General features: G+C 39.3%; 1 protein-coding gene across 1 annotated transcript in view; it reads right to left on the minus strand.

Annotated features, from left to right (window-relative positions):
- Nucleotides 1-1,312: 1,312 nt before the first annotated feature.
- The window catches only part of LOC137156599 (FRAS1-related extracellular matrix protein 1-like), a gene marked incomplete at its 3' end in the record, with an annotated part of 46,595 nt that continues 27,767 nt past the window's right edge, over nucleotides 1,313-20,140 (minus strand). The window contains exons 5-16 of the mRNA XM_067553480.1: nucleotides 19,939-20,135; nucleotides 18,066-18,389; nucleotides 16,038-16,146; nucleotides 14,918-15,049; nucleotides 11,846-12,190; nucleotides 11,064-11,206; nucleotides 9,510-9,706; nucleotides 7,350-7,440; nucleotides 6,023-6,190; nucleotides 4,615-4,823; nucleotides 4,022-4,115; nucleotides 1,313-1,426 (exon numbers count right to left, since the gene is read on the minus strand). Of these exons, the coding sequence (XP_067409581.1) occupies nucleotides 1,313-1,426; nucleotides 4,022-4,115; nucleotides 4,615-4,823; nucleotides 6,023-6,190; nucleotides 7,350-7,440; nucleotides 9,510-9,706; nucleotides 11,064-11,206; nucleotides 11,846-12,190; nucleotides 14,918-15,049; nucleotides 16,038-16,146; nucleotides 18,066-18,389; nucleotides 19,939-20,135 (2,123 nt within the window). The remainder of the gene's footprint in view (nucleotides 1,427-4,021; nucleotides 4,116-4,614; nucleotides 4,824-6,022; nucleotides 6,191-7,349; nucleotides 7,441-9,509; nucleotides 9,707-11,063; nucleotides 11,207-11,845; nucleotides 12,191-14,917; nucleotides 15,050-16,037; nucleotides 16,147-18,065; nucleotides 18,390-19,938; nucleotides 20,136-20,140) is intronic.

The raw sequence follows: 20,140 nt of genomic DNA on the forward strand, positions 1-20,140 counted from the left end.
CAGAAGGATGTATGAAGAAGATATAACAACATCATGCCAGGATGTTTTTCATGCACTTAGAAATATTTATATCCATAGATGCTGCAGATCCCCAAAAAATTGACTCTGGCAAGCATGATGATTTACTGCTAAATGGATAACTAAGCCTCCAAAATAACCTCAATTCTGTCTGAATAAACTCTTGGGGTGTAGAGTAAATTCCCTGATTCCTCTCTGATGTTACAAATATGTATATCAAGAGTGGCCACATTCAACTGCTTCCCTCCATGCTCAAATTACAACTATTCCTTTCACTACAGACAGAAATCATAGTTTAAAGGTCAGGTCTATTGTTACTTCTAGAACAAAATTATGAGCTAACAGAACTGGAGATTCTGAAACAAGAGTTGGAACAATAGTGTACAAATATGTATAGAAGCAAAACGTTTATTATCCAGGGAAAATCCTCGAAAAGAACTCTAATGACCAAGCTTTCGGGAAGCTGCAATTGGTCTTGATTTGCATGTGCAGATTTGCGAGTGCAATCACTGGTGCTCTTTTGACATGCAAACACCTGGAGCACAAAATATAATCAAATGAAGCCAAATCATCTATGAAACTGATAGAGAAGAAAAGTTGCTTTGATTTTAAAAAAGAAAACAAAAATAACTTGCTAATATTATGGTTTTCTGTCAAACCACAGTATGATTTACCTTATAGTGCAAAAGAATTGTAAACTCTCTAGAACAAGAGTGTCTGTCTACCACACTGACAACTGGGGTTGTTCTATTGAATCTCTATAATGCTTTCTGGAGTATAAAAATAATCTAATTTATCCAAATACAATTGTGAAAAAATGTTCTAAGCCTTTTTTTTTTTTTTTTACCATGTTAAGGAACCATATTGTAGCCTAGGTAACAAGCATGGTTAAATGTATTTAGAAAGATTAAACTATGGCTCTGTAAAATGGCTCTGAGATGACTTCCCATCCAAACAGGCAATTAAAAAGTGTGTTACAACATATTTGGGCCACAACTACGTATTACATATGGTTATGGTTATTTATATACAGTAGTATGGATGCAGCCTTTCAGCGTCTCTTAGTGATGAGCTGCCAGAATTATCTGGATTTAAACAAGATCCCAAAGCTATCTGACTGCACCTCCAATTGAATGTTCTTCTAGTTTAACTTACTAGTATGCTTGTAGGTCACTGCTCCAGAGACAACGTCAGCTTGGGAGAAGCGATCCACAATGATACCAGCTTTCCTCACAACCCCATGATAGGGCTGTCGAGCCAGCATAAACATCAGTTTCATGTCATCAGTGTCTGTGTCAGTGGCATAAATGTACTCTGAGGTGATGATCACTTCCTCACCCTCTGAACATAGTATTAGAGGAATGAGACCCTCTTTCATGATAGGTGGCTCATCATTTACAGGTAGTACCTAAACAGAAAAACACAAACAGTTTCATGTAAAGTACACATCACTTCATGAAAATACTAAAAAAATAAAGACAGATGTATATGGGAAATATTTAAAGGCAAAATAAATAAATAAAGGAAACGAGGAAATGTAAGGTACTAGATTTAGCTCAGGCAGTATGCATTACCAATCGTTGTATACTAACTCAGTGATAGCCAATCCTTAGTTTATAAATGGATTGAATCCTGGGTACCTCATTTAAGACAATTTCACAATGAAGTCACAGTAGTTTGACTGAAGTCAGTGGGAGTTTTGCCTGAGTAAGGAATTAGTAAACACAGCAGGGTTCAGTCAGCCACATGACTTCAGTAATTTTTTTCTGAAGCAGCAGTGCCATTCATAACCCATCAAAAACTAAGCAACTAACGCAATGCATCTTTGATAGAGCATTGATAGTGACCTCTGGACATACAAGACATATCCTGATAATTCAATGCTGTTGCAGGGGTGGAAATCAACAGAGAATACAGGCCTGGAATTTTGGACCAAATTCACTGCTTGTCTAAGCCAGTGCAACTCCACTGATTTCTATGGAGATGCCTCAGTGTACAACAGTGGTGGAGATGCATCAGTGTACACCAGTGATGAATTTGGCCTTTCAACTTTACAGTAGTTAGGAGTTTAATAAGGGGCAGGAAAAATATGCCTTTTCCAAGTAACACTGTGGGGTTTTATAGGCCTTCAAGTTGTATAACAAAAACAATATGAAGCTCAGATGACACTCTTTAATGGATTAAGCAAAAAGAAAGAGGAAAAAAGGAGAAAAATTCCAAGCTGCATCTACTATGGTCTAATGGTTATCACCAGATACTGACAGGACGCTGTCAGCTGGGCTACCAACTCACTGTATGACCTTGCCAAGTCATTTCACTTCTCTGTGCATCAGTTTCCCCAGCCATAAAATTGGTATAGTAGTTATCTACCTCAAAGGGATATTAAATTTGGTATTAAATGGATGGGAAGTGCTTTGTGATTCTCTGATGAAATATAATATAGAAGTATTATCATCATCACTAAAATTAATTACAGAGTCTGCAGAACCAGTAGGATTATTGAAATGATCACTTAGTGCAGCTGCCTTGATTCAGGCCCAGCCTGAGAAACTGCATGCACCTGGGTGTCTATGTATGTATGTATGGAAGGGTAGACTGCTTCTACATATGGCAATTCCTCATGCACAGACACATGGACAGCTCAGTGTTTCCAGTTCTCATGATTCTTGTCTCACAACATTGGATGTTTTCTTCCTGGAGTCATGTGATCACATGTGAACTTTCATTAAAAAGTGAATTTCTAACTCTTATGATTGCAAAGAAAAGCTTGAAAATGTGCCCTGAGTGTGGCCATCCAACCTTTGCTACTAAGGCGGCACACCTGAGCTGCAGGGATCAGGTGGTTCCCCTATAAAAGCAGTAGGAAGCTGAGAGAGAGGGGCGATGTTCAGAGGAAGTTGTGGCAAAGACTGCAGAAGAACTGGAGTGAGCAGGCTGACAGCCAGGGACAGCAGACTCCATGGAATTAGAAAAAGTATCCAGCCAGGTGGGGCTGGGCGTGGCCTGTCAAGGCAGGGAAGAGCTCCAGAGAACAAACTCGGGGAAGTTAAGAAGCCAAAGCAGGACCAAGTTTTGAAATCGTGTCTTATGCTAATAAATTGGACCCTGGTAAAACGGGCATTATTAAACAAAAAAGTCTGTATCGAGTTTTTAAAGAAACCCATTGAAGGGGGAAATGAAGTAGGGTGCTGCAGTCACCTCTGGCCATGGAGGGGGCTCTGTGGGGGCTCTGGAGGGGGCTGTGTGATGATATATCCTTTATCTTTACAAATAAAGAGTACAAAGATCTTAGAGGGACACTGTCAGATCAAGTCCGGCCTCAAATTTAGGTTTTCTAGAAACAAACATTTACAAAATCTAATGGACAAAAGGTTTTGTGATTTTTCTTTAAAACATATTGGTTTAAATGCTTCCTTGCAGCTTTTGCAACCCAATCCTGGCAGTTTTGTGCTAGCCTATGAGAACAAGAAAGTGAAGTTAACTTGAAATTCACTATAAACAAAATGAAACAGATGAGGCTAGTTTTACTACCACTGTTCAAAGAAATACAAAAACCTAAGCAAACAATATAAACAGTGAAAAGTAAATGAGATGCTTCAAATCTTTCAGTTCTATCATTCTGTGAAGTTATTAGGGACACATATAAGGAAGGAAAGTTTGTTTTTAAAAAATAAAAAATATGACTTTGTGTCCCTCTCATTGTGAAAGAAAGAAAACCATCTCCTTCACTAATCAGATGCACTCTCCACGTTTAATTCTGGGGATTCATTCCTGACAGTAGTGGCTAAGCAGGAGCAGGTGCAAATGTCTCATAACTAGTACCTGCCAAATTTGCTCTCTAACTAATATTGTCACATAAGCTCTGAGGCTAAAAGCAAAAAGCCCATCTAGCCCAACTCCTTCCAATTTCTGAAGAGCTCTGAAGGCTTTCAAAACTGATGCTTTATCGTTTTCTACATGGATGAATGCTCTCTTGAGTACAAGCAGGGAGCAACACACTGACCTTGACCTGTAGGACAAACTCTAAAGAATTAATGCCATCTGTGGCTGCAAAGAGGATGTCATCATGCAGAGTCTCAGAGCCATCGTGCTGATACCTGTGGGAATTAAGTTCTGCACTAATTTCAGATGGCCAACATGTCTCTCCATCAAGAAGTACATCATGCATTACAGGAAAATGGTGAGTGTCCCCAAAATGGAAAATTCACCCCAGTGCAAAAAGACCTATGTGCTACTTATGTCCCTTGTTGTGGGTTTATATGGTGTATAGGGCCTTACATGGCCCCCTCTGCACTGGGAGTGACTGTACTATCCAACTCCCCACCCCAATACAACACGAGTCCCTGACTCGGTTTTACTGTCTGCGCAGATGTGGCAGTTCATTCACCATGTGGTGATGATTTTTTTTTAATGAAAACTTAAGAATCTGCAGAATCTGAAAGATAGATGCTCAGCTGGTATAAATTTGTTGAGTTCCATTGGGGTCAGGCAATGCCAACTCACACTAGCTGAGGATCTTGGTCTCTCTGTAATTTAACACCAGTTTGACAGTGAGAACTAACAACAACAAAGGAAAAAGCACGACTCTTTTCTCACCTGACTTTTAAATTGTGCAGGTCCTCGCAGGTGAATCTGTCACCTTCGTTCATGGGAAATCCATCTAGTTCTACCATTCCATGCAGTGGCCGCCTCTGGAGGTAGACGTAGAGGTTCTCCTGTTTTGTGTCCACATCTGACATCAGAATGTGGCTTCCTGTTATGGTGCACAGTCCCCCTTCTTCCACTTTCAGGTTGTTTGTAAATACCTGAATAGAGGAGAAGAGATTAATTGCCATTTCCCTCTGCACCTTTAAATTTGAACTAGAAAGAGCTTTTGGATATGCAACACAACAAACATCAGAAATCCAAAGACTTAACTCTTGTCTATCACATGCTGGGAGGACATAAGGAACTTAGCACAACACATACTGCAAATCACAGAATCATAGGACTGGAAGGGACCTCAAGAGGTCTTGTCATCCACTCCTCTGCACTCAAGGCAGGACTAAGTATTATCTAGACCAACCCTGACAGGTGTTTGTCTAACCTGCTCTTAAAAATCTCCAATGATGCAGATTCCACAACCTCCCTAGCCAATTTATTCCAGTGCTTAACTACCCTGAAAGTTAGGAAGTTTTTACTAATGTTCAACCTAAACCACCCTTACTGCAATTTAAGCCCATTTCTTCTTGTCCTAGCCTCAGAGGTTAAAGAGAACAATTTTTCTCCCCCAAACCCTTCTAACAACCTTTTATGTACTTGAAAACTTTTATGTCCCTCTTCAATCTTCTCTTCTCCAGATTTAAACAAACCCAGTTTTTTCAATCTTCCCTCGCAGGTCATGTTTTCTAGACTTTTCATCATTTTTGTTGCTCTCCTCTGGGCTTTCTTCAATTTGTCCAAATCTTTTGTGAATATTTCCCCCAACCACCAGTCAGTAACAGAGGGATCATTACAGCAGTATTCTATCTGTCTAGTAAAACCATTGTTAATATTCAGAGATTCAAGTATGAGGAAATGCACCAAATAATAATTGCAGGTCTGATTCTGTGATGTACAGAGTGCCCTGGAGATCTGTTTACCTTAGTGGGAATCAATGGGATTTGGGAGTATATAGGTCCTCATGGAAGTGGGTCTTTACATACTTATAGTCAACTTTGTACATTCAGTTTTTTCATTCTGAAGAGTCACCTTCCACGTACTCTGACTAAATTTTATCCTTAGATACAACTCTACTAAAATCAATGTGACAGATGTGAAAGCAGAACTGGCCCATCTGAGTGAAATCCTGGCCCTGTAGGAGTTTTTCTGTTGACTTCAACAGGGCTAGGATTTCACCTGAATAGCATCCTTTGCAACATTTGTACCAATAACTGGATGTAAGTTTCTGTTCCCATTTAAGTTTTACCCAAACCAACATCTAACCCTTCCCCGCTCCCTCCCTGCCACCAACCCACAGATATACCTCTGGAGCTTGATTGTCCACTGGAAGAATTGTAATATTAAAGCAGATCCCATACAAACTGCCTCCATGCTGATTGCTGACCGAAAATATAAACTGGACATGCTGCGGCTCAGGCCCAATGTCCTGGATAGGGGGCATATAGGCAACTTTCATATAGTTAACAGCATGCTGCAAAAAGTGAGGAAAAAAGGGGAAAAAAGGAAAGCTGTCGTTCAAAACTTTAGGGTACATTTTCAGAAGGATAAGGTCTGAGCCCACAAGGTCTGAAGCCCACAAAATTCAGAAGATCTGAGCCCACAAAATTCCCTTCTGAATCTTTGCACCCACATTTCAACTATTGGCACAAATCTAAGTATCTGCACCTCTAACTGCAAATTAGCTAGATAGAGATGCAAAGACCCAGATACAAACAGGAAGACGGGGGCCTTTGCCTGGCTGAAGATATACCCCTTGGTATGCCATCCCCCAAACCCTTTTTATACAATGACTTTTAAATAATCATAGTCATCAAAGTGTAGCTTTTAATAATACATTCACTACAGGATCTGTAAATCTCTGAGTTCCAGAGATGTCTGAATTTGTCATTAGCAATATTTATTAATTGCACATCCCTTGTTTCTCCAAATGACAAGTCACTAAGGTTGACTAAAACTGTAAGCCAAGTCTTCCATCCAGAAACTGATCTTATGCACCTGATTGAGTACTTGCAGGTTCAGGACTCCAATTAGGAGGCTATAATGAAAACTGCTTTGCAACATTAACCACACAGTAAAGTGTGATGGCCAGGCAGTTTTCAAAGGTTAATAAGAATGGAACTTTTTGAGATACAGCATAATAGAAAATTACAATACAATTTATTTAAAATTAAAACAAAAATGTGGATGCACAGAACTACTCCAACAGAGTTCAGCCAGTGTGAAAGACTCTTAGAGGCAATAAGAAATCAGACTGATGAGGCTTTGCAAAACCCAGACTATCTCAAAGTTCCACCCATCTCTTATCCTGACATTATGCGCAACTCAGGTCAATATTTGGGGCCAAATTCAGCCCTACCACAAGCAAGTGCAACTCTTTCTAGTTTCAATAGAAGCTACGTCTACTTATATGAGGGTTGCAGCATGGTGGACACTTCTATAAAAATATTAATTGAATTGGCTGAATTTTGAGTTTGTTAAACTGAGACAGTGATAGCACCGGACTAGGGTTGGATTCCACTTCTAAGCCTCATGACAGCCTGAAAGGAAGTGTCTTGAGGAAAAATGACAGCACCACTGGAGCCAGTTCTTAAACAGGGCCTGGTCCTAGGATATATCACTTAGTAACAAACCTGAGTGAATGCCCTCAATGCTGGAGCAGCAGGATCCTTGATTAGTTTGGGTACGCTATCCACCATAAACAACTTCCCTGCATCTGAGTGGCTGTACAAAGACACACGCACATACAATGCACTGATTAGTAAAACTTCTAAAACAGGAGAAAAAAAATCATACAATTCAATCTTGTGCTTCAACACCACCACCCCACCACTATCTGCATAGAAAGAAAATTCATTTTCTTTTCTTTTTCATTATCATAAATGTCTATTATGGATTTCAAACTGTGACAAAAAATGAACAAAGGAATAATGAGCCATGGACAGGCAAACAAAAACTAATACATACTTTACAATGAACAAAGTCCTGGACTTCTAAACTAATGTGTCCCCACACATCTCAAGCACTATGATGATTTACACTGGCTGAAAATCTAGCCCTTCACATAGCTATCACTTGAAATCTGCATTTTTTTTTTTTTAAGATAAGAGAAAAATGCTTTCTACATCACATCAAATTCTTAAAAAGTTGAATTAATCTTATAAATAAGAGGCTCATGTGAAGCAATTTCTGCCATCTCAACATTCTAGTCCTTTAAAAGTGAGACACAAGGACTTTTCCACCTCCTAAAGACCAATCTCTTGGCACAACAAAAGGCAGAGGCAACCCATTTATTTTTTTAAAATAACTTATCTCACATACTGAAGACAAATCACACAGCAAAAATAATTCAGCCTCAGCTATCTACTTATGATATTTCTATAACATTTCAACAGAATTTTCTAATACTGGGACATTGTCAAACAATGTGCATCAAAATTACAAATCTCTTGTTTTAAAATCCCCTCCAAAGGGACCATTCCTTTGGGAGCTTCAGCATAAACCCTACAGGCTAGTCTGCTTAACTTCTTGTAAACAACTTCTGCCATTTTCTTTGTAAGGCCTTTAAAAATACTTGCTCCACTCCCCAAGCCATTATTAAGATCACATAAGCTCTTCTTGTTCCTATAGATATTAGAAAGATGTCATTCACACCTTACGAAACAATTTGGACCCACTTTTTTCCCATTTTATGGTCTTGAATATATTGACTTCATATCACACGCTCATATCACATATTAAAAGGCCCATCTCCCTCCGGCCATCATCAGCACCTGGTTTCTGAGTTCTCTCCGGCCCACTACAGGGCTTCAGATGTGGTTCTTCTGATTATAGCCCACAGTTTGTTCAAGGTTATTAGCCATAGGCCCGCCTGACTGCCAGCTATGCCACTAAATTACAGAATGATTCTCAGCTGTCCTGGCCCAAAACTGAAAAGTGTTAATCCTCAGCCTGAGCCACACAATGATAGTAAGCCAAACTCGTTCCCCTGGGGTAAATTGTAGAGGGTACTACTGCTGAATTCACCAAATGGGCAAAACATCAAGAACATGTAACCCTCTGGTGAGTATAAATTACAGGTCCCTCTCTGTGCCTGATCCAAGCTGTGGTAACTCAAGTTTTTAGCTCTGGATGTCCCTGGTGCAATCCCTGGTGCATCAGCTAAAATGGCAGCTGTCAGGGATGCATTGGACACAAAGCTGTGGGATCAGAGAATAGGCTGCTGTGAAACACAAGGTGAAGACAAACAAAAGTAGGGAAAAAAATCTGGGTCTGTCTGTTCTCTGCCTCTCTCTTTGTAACCACTTGATGTTGCCCCTCACTTCCTGTTGCTTTCACCTACATGTGTATTAATACACTAGGTCCCGATCTTACAATTAGCTCCACACAGGTAGGCCCATGCAAGCACGATCGGGGACTTAGGCCATGTCTACACTAGCACTTATGCCGGCAAAACTTGTCGCTCAGGTGTGTGAAAAAAAACACACCCCTGAGCAACATAAATTATGCCAGCATAAGCCCTTGTGTGGACAGCGCTATGTTGGCGGGAGAGCTCTCTCTTGTTGACATAACGCAGCTACACAAGCGCTTATGCTGGCAAAACTTATGGCACTAAGGCATGTGTGTTATTCACACACCTGAGCAACAAAAATTTTGCTGGCATAAGTGCTAGTGTAGACAAGGTCTTAGTGTGTGCACTGAGGCAACAGCCTTATTTTGCCACCAACCCTTCCTCAGCTACTTTGTGCCTGCCCATCTCCCATGATGAGGAGTGTACATTCAGTCACACATACCCATGAGTAGAAGAGAAAAATGGGGGGGTGGTTACTGTGTACATCAGTTCCCTCTCCTGTGCTTCCATGTCTATGAAATGGAGATGTTTCTTAGTTAGATGAGCTATCTTAGTTTCCTCAATAACTAGGTGACGTGTAACCCCGGAAGCTTCTTTTGGAAGCTGATCGTCCACAGGAAAAACGTGCACTATCACTACCTAGAGTAAAGAATACAGAAAAACATCATATCATTGGTAGAATACTGGAAATGCCCTAAATGCTTGCAGAACTATTAGAATCATGCTCAGAGGAAACCATCACAGTTTATTTAGTTCATATTTAAAATTTTTGAACAAATACTTTTAAATGGAAGTAAATTTTTCCATTTAATTTTTCCTCCTTCACACATACAGTTGTAATATTAGTTATTCTTCTTTATTCTTTGCTTGAGGACTTTGCAATCAGAACTGGTTGAAATTCAGAATTTCTGGTTCATGGGAAATTTTGACATTTTGAAAATTATTTTAATTCTGATTTGGAACTAAACCAAATATTTTTGAAATTTTCTGCAAACCAGAATCAAAAGACAAGATGTTTCAACCAGTTGTAAGTAGCAGTTAATCTTAATGATTTTAAAAATAAAATAAAAATAACAGAATCTATCAACCATTATATTATAATGAAATAATGTAAAAATAATATAAAATAATGTAAAATAATTTAAAAACATACGATTTTAAAATTCTGAAATGAAAATTTGGAAATCTGAAATGAAATTCCAAAATTTTCCAAAATGATTTTTTGTTTAGAAATAAATATCTTTTACTGCAGGAATTCAAAATGGATATAATTTTCAAAATGTTTCAATTTATATTAAAACAGCATTTTCTGTCAAATATATTTTGACAAAAAAAATTCTGACCAGCTTGACTTACAGTTTAAACTGTTTTGCTACTGTAGAGTTGTGCATAAGGACTGGGTGTCAAATATTTCTTAAGGACAGGAGGGCACTGAACTTATTGTTCTGAAACAGCCACATACAAAAATAACTGATGGACTTATGTATAATATATGACAGAAATATACAGCAGGACAAATTAAATGTACAAATCATGGCAGTCTGCCTTTAAAGCCAAGGAAAAGTTAAATTCAGTCAGCACAATCCTCAGGTGGTATAAAAGGGTGCAAATCTATGGACTTCAGAGGAGCTACTGCCAGTTGGTACTAGCTGAGAAAATAGCCCTTAGAATAAATTGGGCCTTTCATTTTAACACCTCGTACAATCGCCATTAATGTCTTTGAGAACTGACAATATTTTTCACTTAGATGAAGATTAAAGAAAATCGGATTGCTGAGTTATAAATGAGGGGAGAATTTGGTCTGGAGAATTTTATTATTGGTAATAATGTACATGTGGGAAAGGACCCAACTTAGTTTTCACATCCTAGGCTGAGCTTTTAGGACTGACAGTTAGAAAGAGAAAAATCAAAAGGTTTTCAACAATCTGTTGTAGAAAGGTATGCTGGTGTCCTGACATTTACTCCACACCCTGCAAGAGATCCTCAAACGTCATACCTGTGGCACTGAGAGATTGGGAGGGTCATGGCTATCACACAGGACAAACTCAAAGGAATCCTCAAATATTTCTCCTCCTAAGTGACGGTAGTAAATTACTCCATTAAACAGATCTCTCTGAAGGAAGCCAGTGACAGGATACCCTGTTGAATCAAAGAATAAAAGAACTGTAAAAAGAATAAAAGAATTCATAGAACTGTTTATAATTTTAATCACTGGTAAAAATTATTCCCATCTTCATCCTCCTACGGGAGAAACATGTTATAAGATTTCTTCTCTTTGTCCCATGCATCTAATGAAGGGAATTATAAACTCCCTCTTTATAATAGAAACTTTAATATAACTTCATGATTGTTCTATATGAAAAAAAAAGCATTCCCAGTAATGATTCCAAAGCCCAGTGATGAGGAAAAATGGTGAATTTATACAAATAAAAACTCTCTCTCAAATCTAGCAAAGGGATTCCGTGTTCAGGTCTGGAATAAAAGAACCCCCACCCTGACTCACCATTTAGCACTATCAGTGCCATCCTTTAACTTTCAACTTGCTAGGAATCATTGCAGCAAGAAAGTCTCTTGACAACCCAAATTCCTCTAGCTAAGAAAAGTACAACAGAAAAATATTCTTAGATTTAGGTGACTGAGTTAAATTCTGCTCTCGGTTACACTAATGTAAATCCAGAATCACTCCATTCAACTCAAAGGATTTACACCAAGGTAACCAAGAGCACAGTTTGGCCCCTACAAAAGAAAGTTCATCTTGCAGTGGATTTCTTAGGTTACCTATAAGGTTTGGCCCTGGTTTCTTCATGATTTCTCCAGCCTGTGGTAGTTTGGTAATATTAAAAAATATGTAGTCATCACTGGAGTCCATGTCAGAAGCTTGAAGCATGGAGCCCTGGATCAGAATTGTCTGCCCTTCATACAATTCAATTAGAACGTTGCTGATAAGGAAAGGGGGGCTGTCATCTTTAGGCAGGATATTGATTGGAAACTTATGGCGAATACTATGGCGGCCATCAAAGATCCTAAATACCACAAAATCCTTTGTAGAGTCACTGTCATCGTGGTGGTAGCGAACAACCCCAGCCCTAAGGTCAGAGATCGTGAACATGAATCCTTTCCCTCCTGTCAAAACAATGAATGAAGATGTTTCAAAGATGTGTAATTCAGCCTCAGTACCAATTTTATTAAGGAGGGAAAAACATGGATGAGTTAGAAAAACTCATTCAAAACCTATCTAAACTGAAAGTATTAACACGGTCCAGCACAGTTAATAAGCAATGTACTTTGCTAATGATTACACAACAGTTGTGGCAAACAAAACTCCCCCACAATGTCAATTCTGTCGTATAGACCATTTGAAGACATCAGTGTTTTCTATCAAATACTGTTTCTTAAAGCATCACTCACTATTTATTTTAAGCTCAAAGAGTATATGCTCTGTGATTACAGATCAACATTTCATGGTAGGCAAAAAGTAACATCCATTATTATTATTTATTTGTACCTAGAGGTCCCAGACAGGGATAGGACCTCCATTGTACTCAGCTCTATATGTGCTCACACAACTGTTCATTTAGGTGAAATGCCGTGAGGGTCAGATTCTGACCCAAGGGCAGGGAATCTCTTCAGGGCCACAGGGATTGACTACTCTCCCACTCTAAGGCTATGGGGCAACAGCACAGCCATCCACAGCTGCAATAGTATTCGCAACCCTACAACTCCCTGTTGGAGAAGGATTTCCACCACAGCTGTGGATCCAAGGGTTGTGCACACACCTCCCCACAAAAAGCTCCTTGTGGGGTGGCACAGAGAGAGCTGCATGCAACACTTCTTTACAATGCACAACAGGAGCAAAGTCCACCTGAGGACTCTCTCTCTCAACAGCTATCCCACCTACCACACTGTAGGACCACACTAGTTCTCTGGCTTCAGAGGTCTTCTTTGGTCCATAAACAGACCCTATGATTTGGCCCTTAGCATTGCCAAATAATATAACATGGCATACTAAATAGATGGTAGAAATTTTGAGCCAGTTCGATGCCTACTGAGGTTAACAGGAATCTTTCCATTTATTTCAATGGGCATTTCCTTTTAGCAGTCTCTATCAAACTAGCTATGCTTACCTGGAATGCTAAACTCCAGGTTGTCCTTTAAGGCTTGGATATCTAATTCACTTCTATAAGGCAAAAAAGATATCTGCTGAAAATTTTATTGAGGGCAAGGTTGTCGCTTGTCCTGTGCGCCCATGGAGTGGAACCAGGAACCAGATTGTGATTCTGAGTCACAATTCCCTGATCAACTGCTGGGACAGTACAGCTGCACTTTCCTTGCTCATGGCTAATGGTAATCCACAGCCCAGCTCTGAATTTATGTATTATAGGGAATTCTATGAAGTAATTTGTAAAACTACAGTAATATACAACTATACATATGACAAGACAACATCTTGCTGGAATACAAGACATATTTGCTTTTGAACAGTTTATGTATTGCCTCTTCTATTTATATATCATTTCGTTTTTCCTCTTTTCTTTTAATATTTATTTTATTGTCTTGTACATATGTATTTAGATGTCATTTACATTTTTGCATATCTGAAAATTCAACAACATTTTTAAAAAGTTTAATGATTTTTCTTTTATTTCAAAAACAGGATGGATTTCTTTTATTTAAACAATTTCCCAAATACAGCAGCATTGTGCTAGTGCATAAAAACCAAAATGTAAAACCGACAATCACAATGAAGGTGAAATGAGGCAGTCTCATTTCATTGTCAAGCCGAGCGAAATGTAATAAGTATCATAAATAGCAACATAGCATAAATGGAGAAAAATTTAAGATTTCTGGAACCTTGCTCTGATCTTACTTATCAATGGAGCTACACTAATGTAAAAATGGTGCAATGGAATAGAGAATTAGGCCCATAAGTTTTTAAAGTAATAAAACTATTCATCAGCATTTACTGGTACTAGGAATGCTTAAGGCATATTGTAATGTCATGCAAAAACATTCATTACATCAAAAATTAGCACCCTGAAAAGTCAAGTTTGGGCTTGATTTACAGCAATATTGTAAAGGAGTTTAGGTCCAAAATTGATTTTTGTTTTGATCTATAATCCTTTGGAAAATAAGCTCCAGATTCTAAATAATATCTATATTTACTTAGAAGCTGTCCTTAATTAGAAATTTCCACTTTTTTGACCTAGTCTTTAACACATTAGTGGCAAAGAAAAATAACTACGTTCGAACTAGGCTACATTTACTCCGATTGAGTGAATAGTCTACTGAGATATATATATTATTATTATTCAATAGCAGTAGAAGTAGCCAGTTAGCAAAGGGAGCAAAATTGTTAGGTAAAAAACAGTTTAGTAACAAAACTGCTCCTAAAATAGTGTTAATATAACTAAAACATCATGGAGGGTGCTTTTAACAAATAGGGAAGAAATAAAACCATGAAGAGAAGTACTGTGTTTTTGTTCCCTCAATTCATATGTTGGTCATCTTAATGTTAACTGAAATCCTGTAGAGAATATAGTTTCAAAGTCTTTTTAACCAGATACTGGTCAGTCATTTAAATCCTTGGGCCTGTCAGTTAACCATCTATAGAGTTTTTCTGTTTAATGTATTTTTATTATATATGCATACACAGGGTCAGCGAAGGGAACTTAAACAATTGTTTATACCAAAAATAAATAAATAAATAAAGATTTTCACCAATCTTTTCCACCAGTGGGGCCCATTGATTTCAATGGGAGCTAGGGGCTTAACTACCTTTGTGCATTCCACCTTTAGTGGATTGAATACAAAAAATTGTTTCCAATCCCTAAAGAGGAAATGGCAATTTACCTCTTACAGTGAGCCGTCCATGCTGTAAACCATCAATTGTAACCAAGCGAACACCACTGATGTTGTCATTGTCTACTATTTGAAACTGTTGCCATGTGATTGGTCGGGACTGCCCTTCCAGGAGATCGAGACCTACAAAGAACAGAGAATAGTTTCAGCAAAAAGTGTGTGTTTATACCTGGCTGACATTCAAGTCTATCCAGTGTGCCTATTATAGCGCTTTGGGCAAATGATCAGGAAAAGAACAAATTAAATTCCATCAACATAATTGCCTGCAAACAGGCATTTCAAAAATAACCTAAAGCACTATCATCAGCTTTCATTCTAGGCACCTTCACTTTACTCAATGGCCCTCAAATCTCTGTTATAGAGGAATAATACAGTCTGGTTCCCAGCTATCTAACTGACTAAAATAGAGACGGGGAAACAAACAAATTTTCAGACCTACATGTAGGAGAGTAAAGAGTTAAAAGCTGGTCAGGCCTAAGTTACAGGGAACAGGGTCATAGCACAGACAAACTGTGTTTCTGCTAATTAGTATGAATTCTAGTTGGAGTCTGTTATCTCTCTTCTTTTTCTCCCTTCCTGGCCATCTGCACAGGGGATGAGGCTAACAAAATAACTATCTCCCCTCCTGTGCAAGACCTTTGGTGGGAAGAGGGCATTATCTTCTTTCCCTCCCTTGCATCTTTTAAAGAATGCTAGTTTTCAAGGTAATGTACCTGCGCTCTGTGAGGTAATTCTGTAAACAACAAACAGGGGTGGATATAATTGTATTCATCATATAATTGTTAATATTCATTTTATAGTTGTTAATGTAACCAAGTATGGGTCTATGGGGAGTTGCTGGAAATGTATACATTTACATACTGTTATGGATAAAAGGATTGTAAAGTAACCCCTCTCCACTCAGGTCGCTCACTCGCGGCGTTGAGGTGGAATGAGCAGGCAATAAAGGGTAGCCATCAACTCAGTCTGCCCATGGGACCCCCTGTTTCTTATCTCTAACACTACACACCTCTGAGCTTTAGGCTTCGCAGGCTGTGGATCCAGACCTGAAATTTGTACCTCAAATTTCATCTCTGCATCAAAGTATTCACTCAGTGAAATACATTCTCACCTGTATTCCATGAAACCCGAGGAGCATTTGTATCTGTTGTTCTGATGGAAATGTGCACAGTGATTGGTGAACTCCTTTCGAAGTAGAAGTCATGAACTTCTAACTCCATCTGTTATATAAAAGGACATATCATTTGTTGAAGAAACAGATTGAAATATCTTTGTCTATGTGTGTACGAAGTGTATGCAGCATGCAGGTAACTGAAATGGAAAACTCCATAGACTTCAAGGGATTCTGATAATATGACAACCAAAGAAACAAATCTAAAGTGGTTCAGGATGTTATTAGAATCCCTAGTTTTCTGTACCACCTTCTAGCTCTGTTTTCCTATGTTGTGTTCTTTACAGTTAAAGGAGGGAAAAGAAGATTAAATATAGTTGTAAATTTATCTAAATTAACAAGAAAGACATACATTTTAATTCCACTGGGGAGGACTATACTCACACAGCGTTTTTGAAACAGTAAAAGAAGCCTTGGGATACATTTCCTTGCTCAGCTGTTGGTTTTTAAGTCCATCAGACACAATATGGTAAATAAAAATAGGAGGAAAATTAAGTACAAGTGGTACAAAAAATAAATTTTTAAAAAAATGTTAGCACTTCCCAAAGTTTTTTGCAGGTGTTCCCAAAAATGCTGAGTGTAAAATGAAGGATAGGAGCTAAACCGTCAGGCAGATTTTTACTTATAGTTTCCTCAGGTAGCTGCTATTACTGCTGGAACTCCTGTGAGGGTCACACGACCCTGCTGAACTAAAATAGACATGCCCTGTCTGTCTACTTTGATCAGCTTCAGGTACCACAATATTTTACGTATGGACCTTGTCTCTCTACTTCCATGCCCATTCCTTCTTCATCCATTTGTCTAGCTCTGACTTCCTGTCTCTCACCACTGTTAGAATAAGCCCCTTTCTGCATCTCCTAACACCTGGAACCATCTACCTGGATCTCTTCCTGGAGACTCTCTCATATCAAATTGCTTTAGAAAATACATAATTTCTCACCTCTTCCTCTTTCTTTCTCCCTCCCACAGCTGCTAGTGTATTATTATTTAACACTGTATTTATATAACACTTAATACCAAAAATATTTATATCAAGAAAGACTTCATACAAAAATAAATAAAACAAAGTGGCACAGACCTGAAGTGAGGAACACAGCTAAACACAGTTATGGGCAGTGTTGGAAACAACGTGCAATTAATTTCTTGAGGATGTAAAATATTTCTGTAATCTTAGTCTCACAAACTGGCATTTCTGATGTCAGATTGAGGGCAGGTCTACTCTTAAAAATCTGCAGCAGCGCAGCTGCACCTCTGTAGCACTTCAGTGAAGATGCTACTACACTGACGGAAGAGCTTCTCCCATTGGCGTAGTTAATCCACCTCCATGAGAGCTGGTTTCTAAATCGACTGGAGAAATCCTCCTGTTGACATAGCACTGCTACACAGAGGTTTAGGTCAGCATAACTGTGTTGCTCAAGGGGGTGGATTTTTCAGTCAGTGGAGTTACCAAGGTGAAAAAAAAGATGTAAATGAGAGCACAATCAGGCCTATAATCCGTATATTATACAAAGAATTTGTTGTTAGGTTGCAGAAGTGATTTGCAGTGATAATAGGGGCCTCGGTAGATACAGAGAATGTGACTCTTGTACTGCGAGAAGAAAGAATGAATGAAAACATCTGTGAGGAAATCAGTGCTCAACAAATGATGTAATGAGATGGGATCTCTTAAGTGATATATTTTGGTCATTCAAGGTTGAGCACTACAGTAGACTGAGGGGACATTTTAGGGGGTCCATGTTAGCTGGCTAAGGTCACAGTATTCTCTTTCAAGGAAGTCCCAGCAGTAATAGCAGCAGCCTTCAAGAAAAATGTTATTAAAACATACCTCACATTTTAGTGAAGTATGTTTCATATGAACAGAAAAATTCATTTTGCTCATAGATACCAATTACAAATGAACACACCTATTTACAACTTACTGAATGCTAGAGGGGAAAGAATCAGAGGCTCTGTATGTCCCATTGTTACCTCATAATTCCGCCTCTCTGTATGGCTGTTGTTTGGAGGCTGATATGCTATAAGCATCTCGCTGAGATCTTTCCATGTGAAGGAGCTGATAGGTTTGGTGTGGTCTAACAGATGAGTGATGTAGCCTTGTGGGGGTGGCTTGGTAATGTTGAACACTAGCAGGGATTTAGGTGTTTCACTGTCTTCAGCATCCACTGTTGTTGTCGTCATGGGGCTCAAAATAAATTGGTCCACCTCCAAGATAAACATAACCATGAAAGCAGCTCTGGGGATTTGGTTGGGAATGGCACCTTTGATTCGGACGGGGAGCCATGCATGCTCTGTCTATGAAAGGAAAAAGAGTCAGGGCAAAATATAGTTCAAGTAAGATTTGATATGAGTAAGGTCTTGATTCAACAACATTCTTAACCATGTGCTTAGGTCTCATTGACTCCAATGATATTTAAGCATATGCTTAAGGTTAAGCACATGCTTTTTTCCTTTGTTGAATAGAGTCCTGAAGAGCTAACCCACTGGTTTTCAATCTTTTTTATATTGGGATCCCCTGCCAGTTATGGAAAGGGCAGGATAACCATGACCCCCACATTGAGAACCTATGAATTATTAAGGAGCTGGGGTGGTCCTGCCCCCCCCCCCCCCCCCCCCGAAGCTGAAATCATGCCAGGACTGGAGGAGGAGTTAAAAGGGGGGAGACTCCAATCAGATGGGTGCAACCCTGGGAAGGTGACTGGCTGTTGAGCTCCCCATTTCCCACAGAGAGGTCTACCAGCTAACAGAGCCTTTGCTCTTGTAGAAAGGAGAACATAGATCCCGTGGGCTAAGAAGTGGGAGGAGACAGACTTATACTGGAGACCTAGAGGACTCTGGGGCAGACCATGATATCTCCAAGGCCCCGTGAAGTAAGAGAGGCCAATGCCCTCATTGACACTGCCTATAGGTTCTTTCTTTTCCTTTATGCTTTTATTTAACTTCGTTTGCTGATTGTGGACTGTTTTGTTTGTTTCACCTGAGATCCAGAGAGGGGAAGAAACAGCCAGAAGGCCTTGGCTGGTGGGTTGAGCCCTGGCCCCTCTAAACCGGCTTGCCCCACAACACCTGCAGGTGTGTGGGCAATTACAGCCACTTGCTACTGCCCCTCCATGTAGCTCGGGAAGTGAGTGCTCTGCCAAGGACAGATCCATGACAGCATCTCAAAGCAGTTTTGCTGACATCAAGTAATGCTCACTGCCCAACTGTGATGTAGGTTAGTATTATTATCTGCAGTGTATGCATGGGGGCACTGACTCACAAAGATGTTAAAGACACATTTATAATCTGGGGTGATTCTGTTTTTGGGTGCTCAATTTGAGACTCTGAGGGATTGTTTTTCACATGTGCTGAGCATCTGCAGCTCCTGTTGCCTTCCGTTGAAGTTGTGGGTCTTAGCACACCTGGAAATCATTTCTCAAGTTGAGCACCCAAAATTACTGCTAACTTTTGAATAACTAGTTTTACGTGATTTGCTGAGGAAGGTCACATTAGGAATCAGTAGCAGGGCCAAGAACAGAAGCTTTGACCTTGAGTCCTGTACTTTAACTAGCACACAAGCTCTCACTATGAGGTTATTATGCTAAGTAATTCAATTACTGATAGTGATGTCATATATAATCATTATTTCCATTTCTCATCATCCCACTTCTCCCCTCTCCCCCCTTCTTTTATACTGAGTATACATCTCTGAGTATTCAAGTTACTGGACCACATTTGTCTCCAGTGTAACTCCATTTACTTGAGTGGAATTATGGCAGCCATTAATTTGGCCTGCTGCCTACACAATGAACACAGTCATGAACACAGCAGAACAGCAGAACTACAACACTCTATAAAACTCTACCTTGTGCAAAGTTTTACTTCTGCTGTCTGTGAGGTCCAGCCTGATGGGAATGTAATCAATGTTGGGTGAAGGAGGGTCAAGATGCTGATATCTAATTCCCATCAGCAAAAATTCCTCACAGCTCATTTTGGTATTCTGAATCATCTTCAGTTTTGGAACACAGTTTCCACTCCTGCACCTTTGGTCCGTTCTCTGCTCTATA

The sequence above is a fragment of the Emydura macquarii genome, unplaced genomic scaffold (assembly GCF_026122565.2).
Source record: "Emydura macquarii macquarii isolate MOO-44397 ecotype Brisbane River unplaced genomic scaffold, CSIRO-AGI_Emac_v2 contig_1451, whole genome shotgun sequence".
NCBI classification, from domain to species: domain Eukaryota; kingdom Metazoa; phylum Chordata; order Testudines; family Chelidae; genus Emydura; species Emydura macquarii.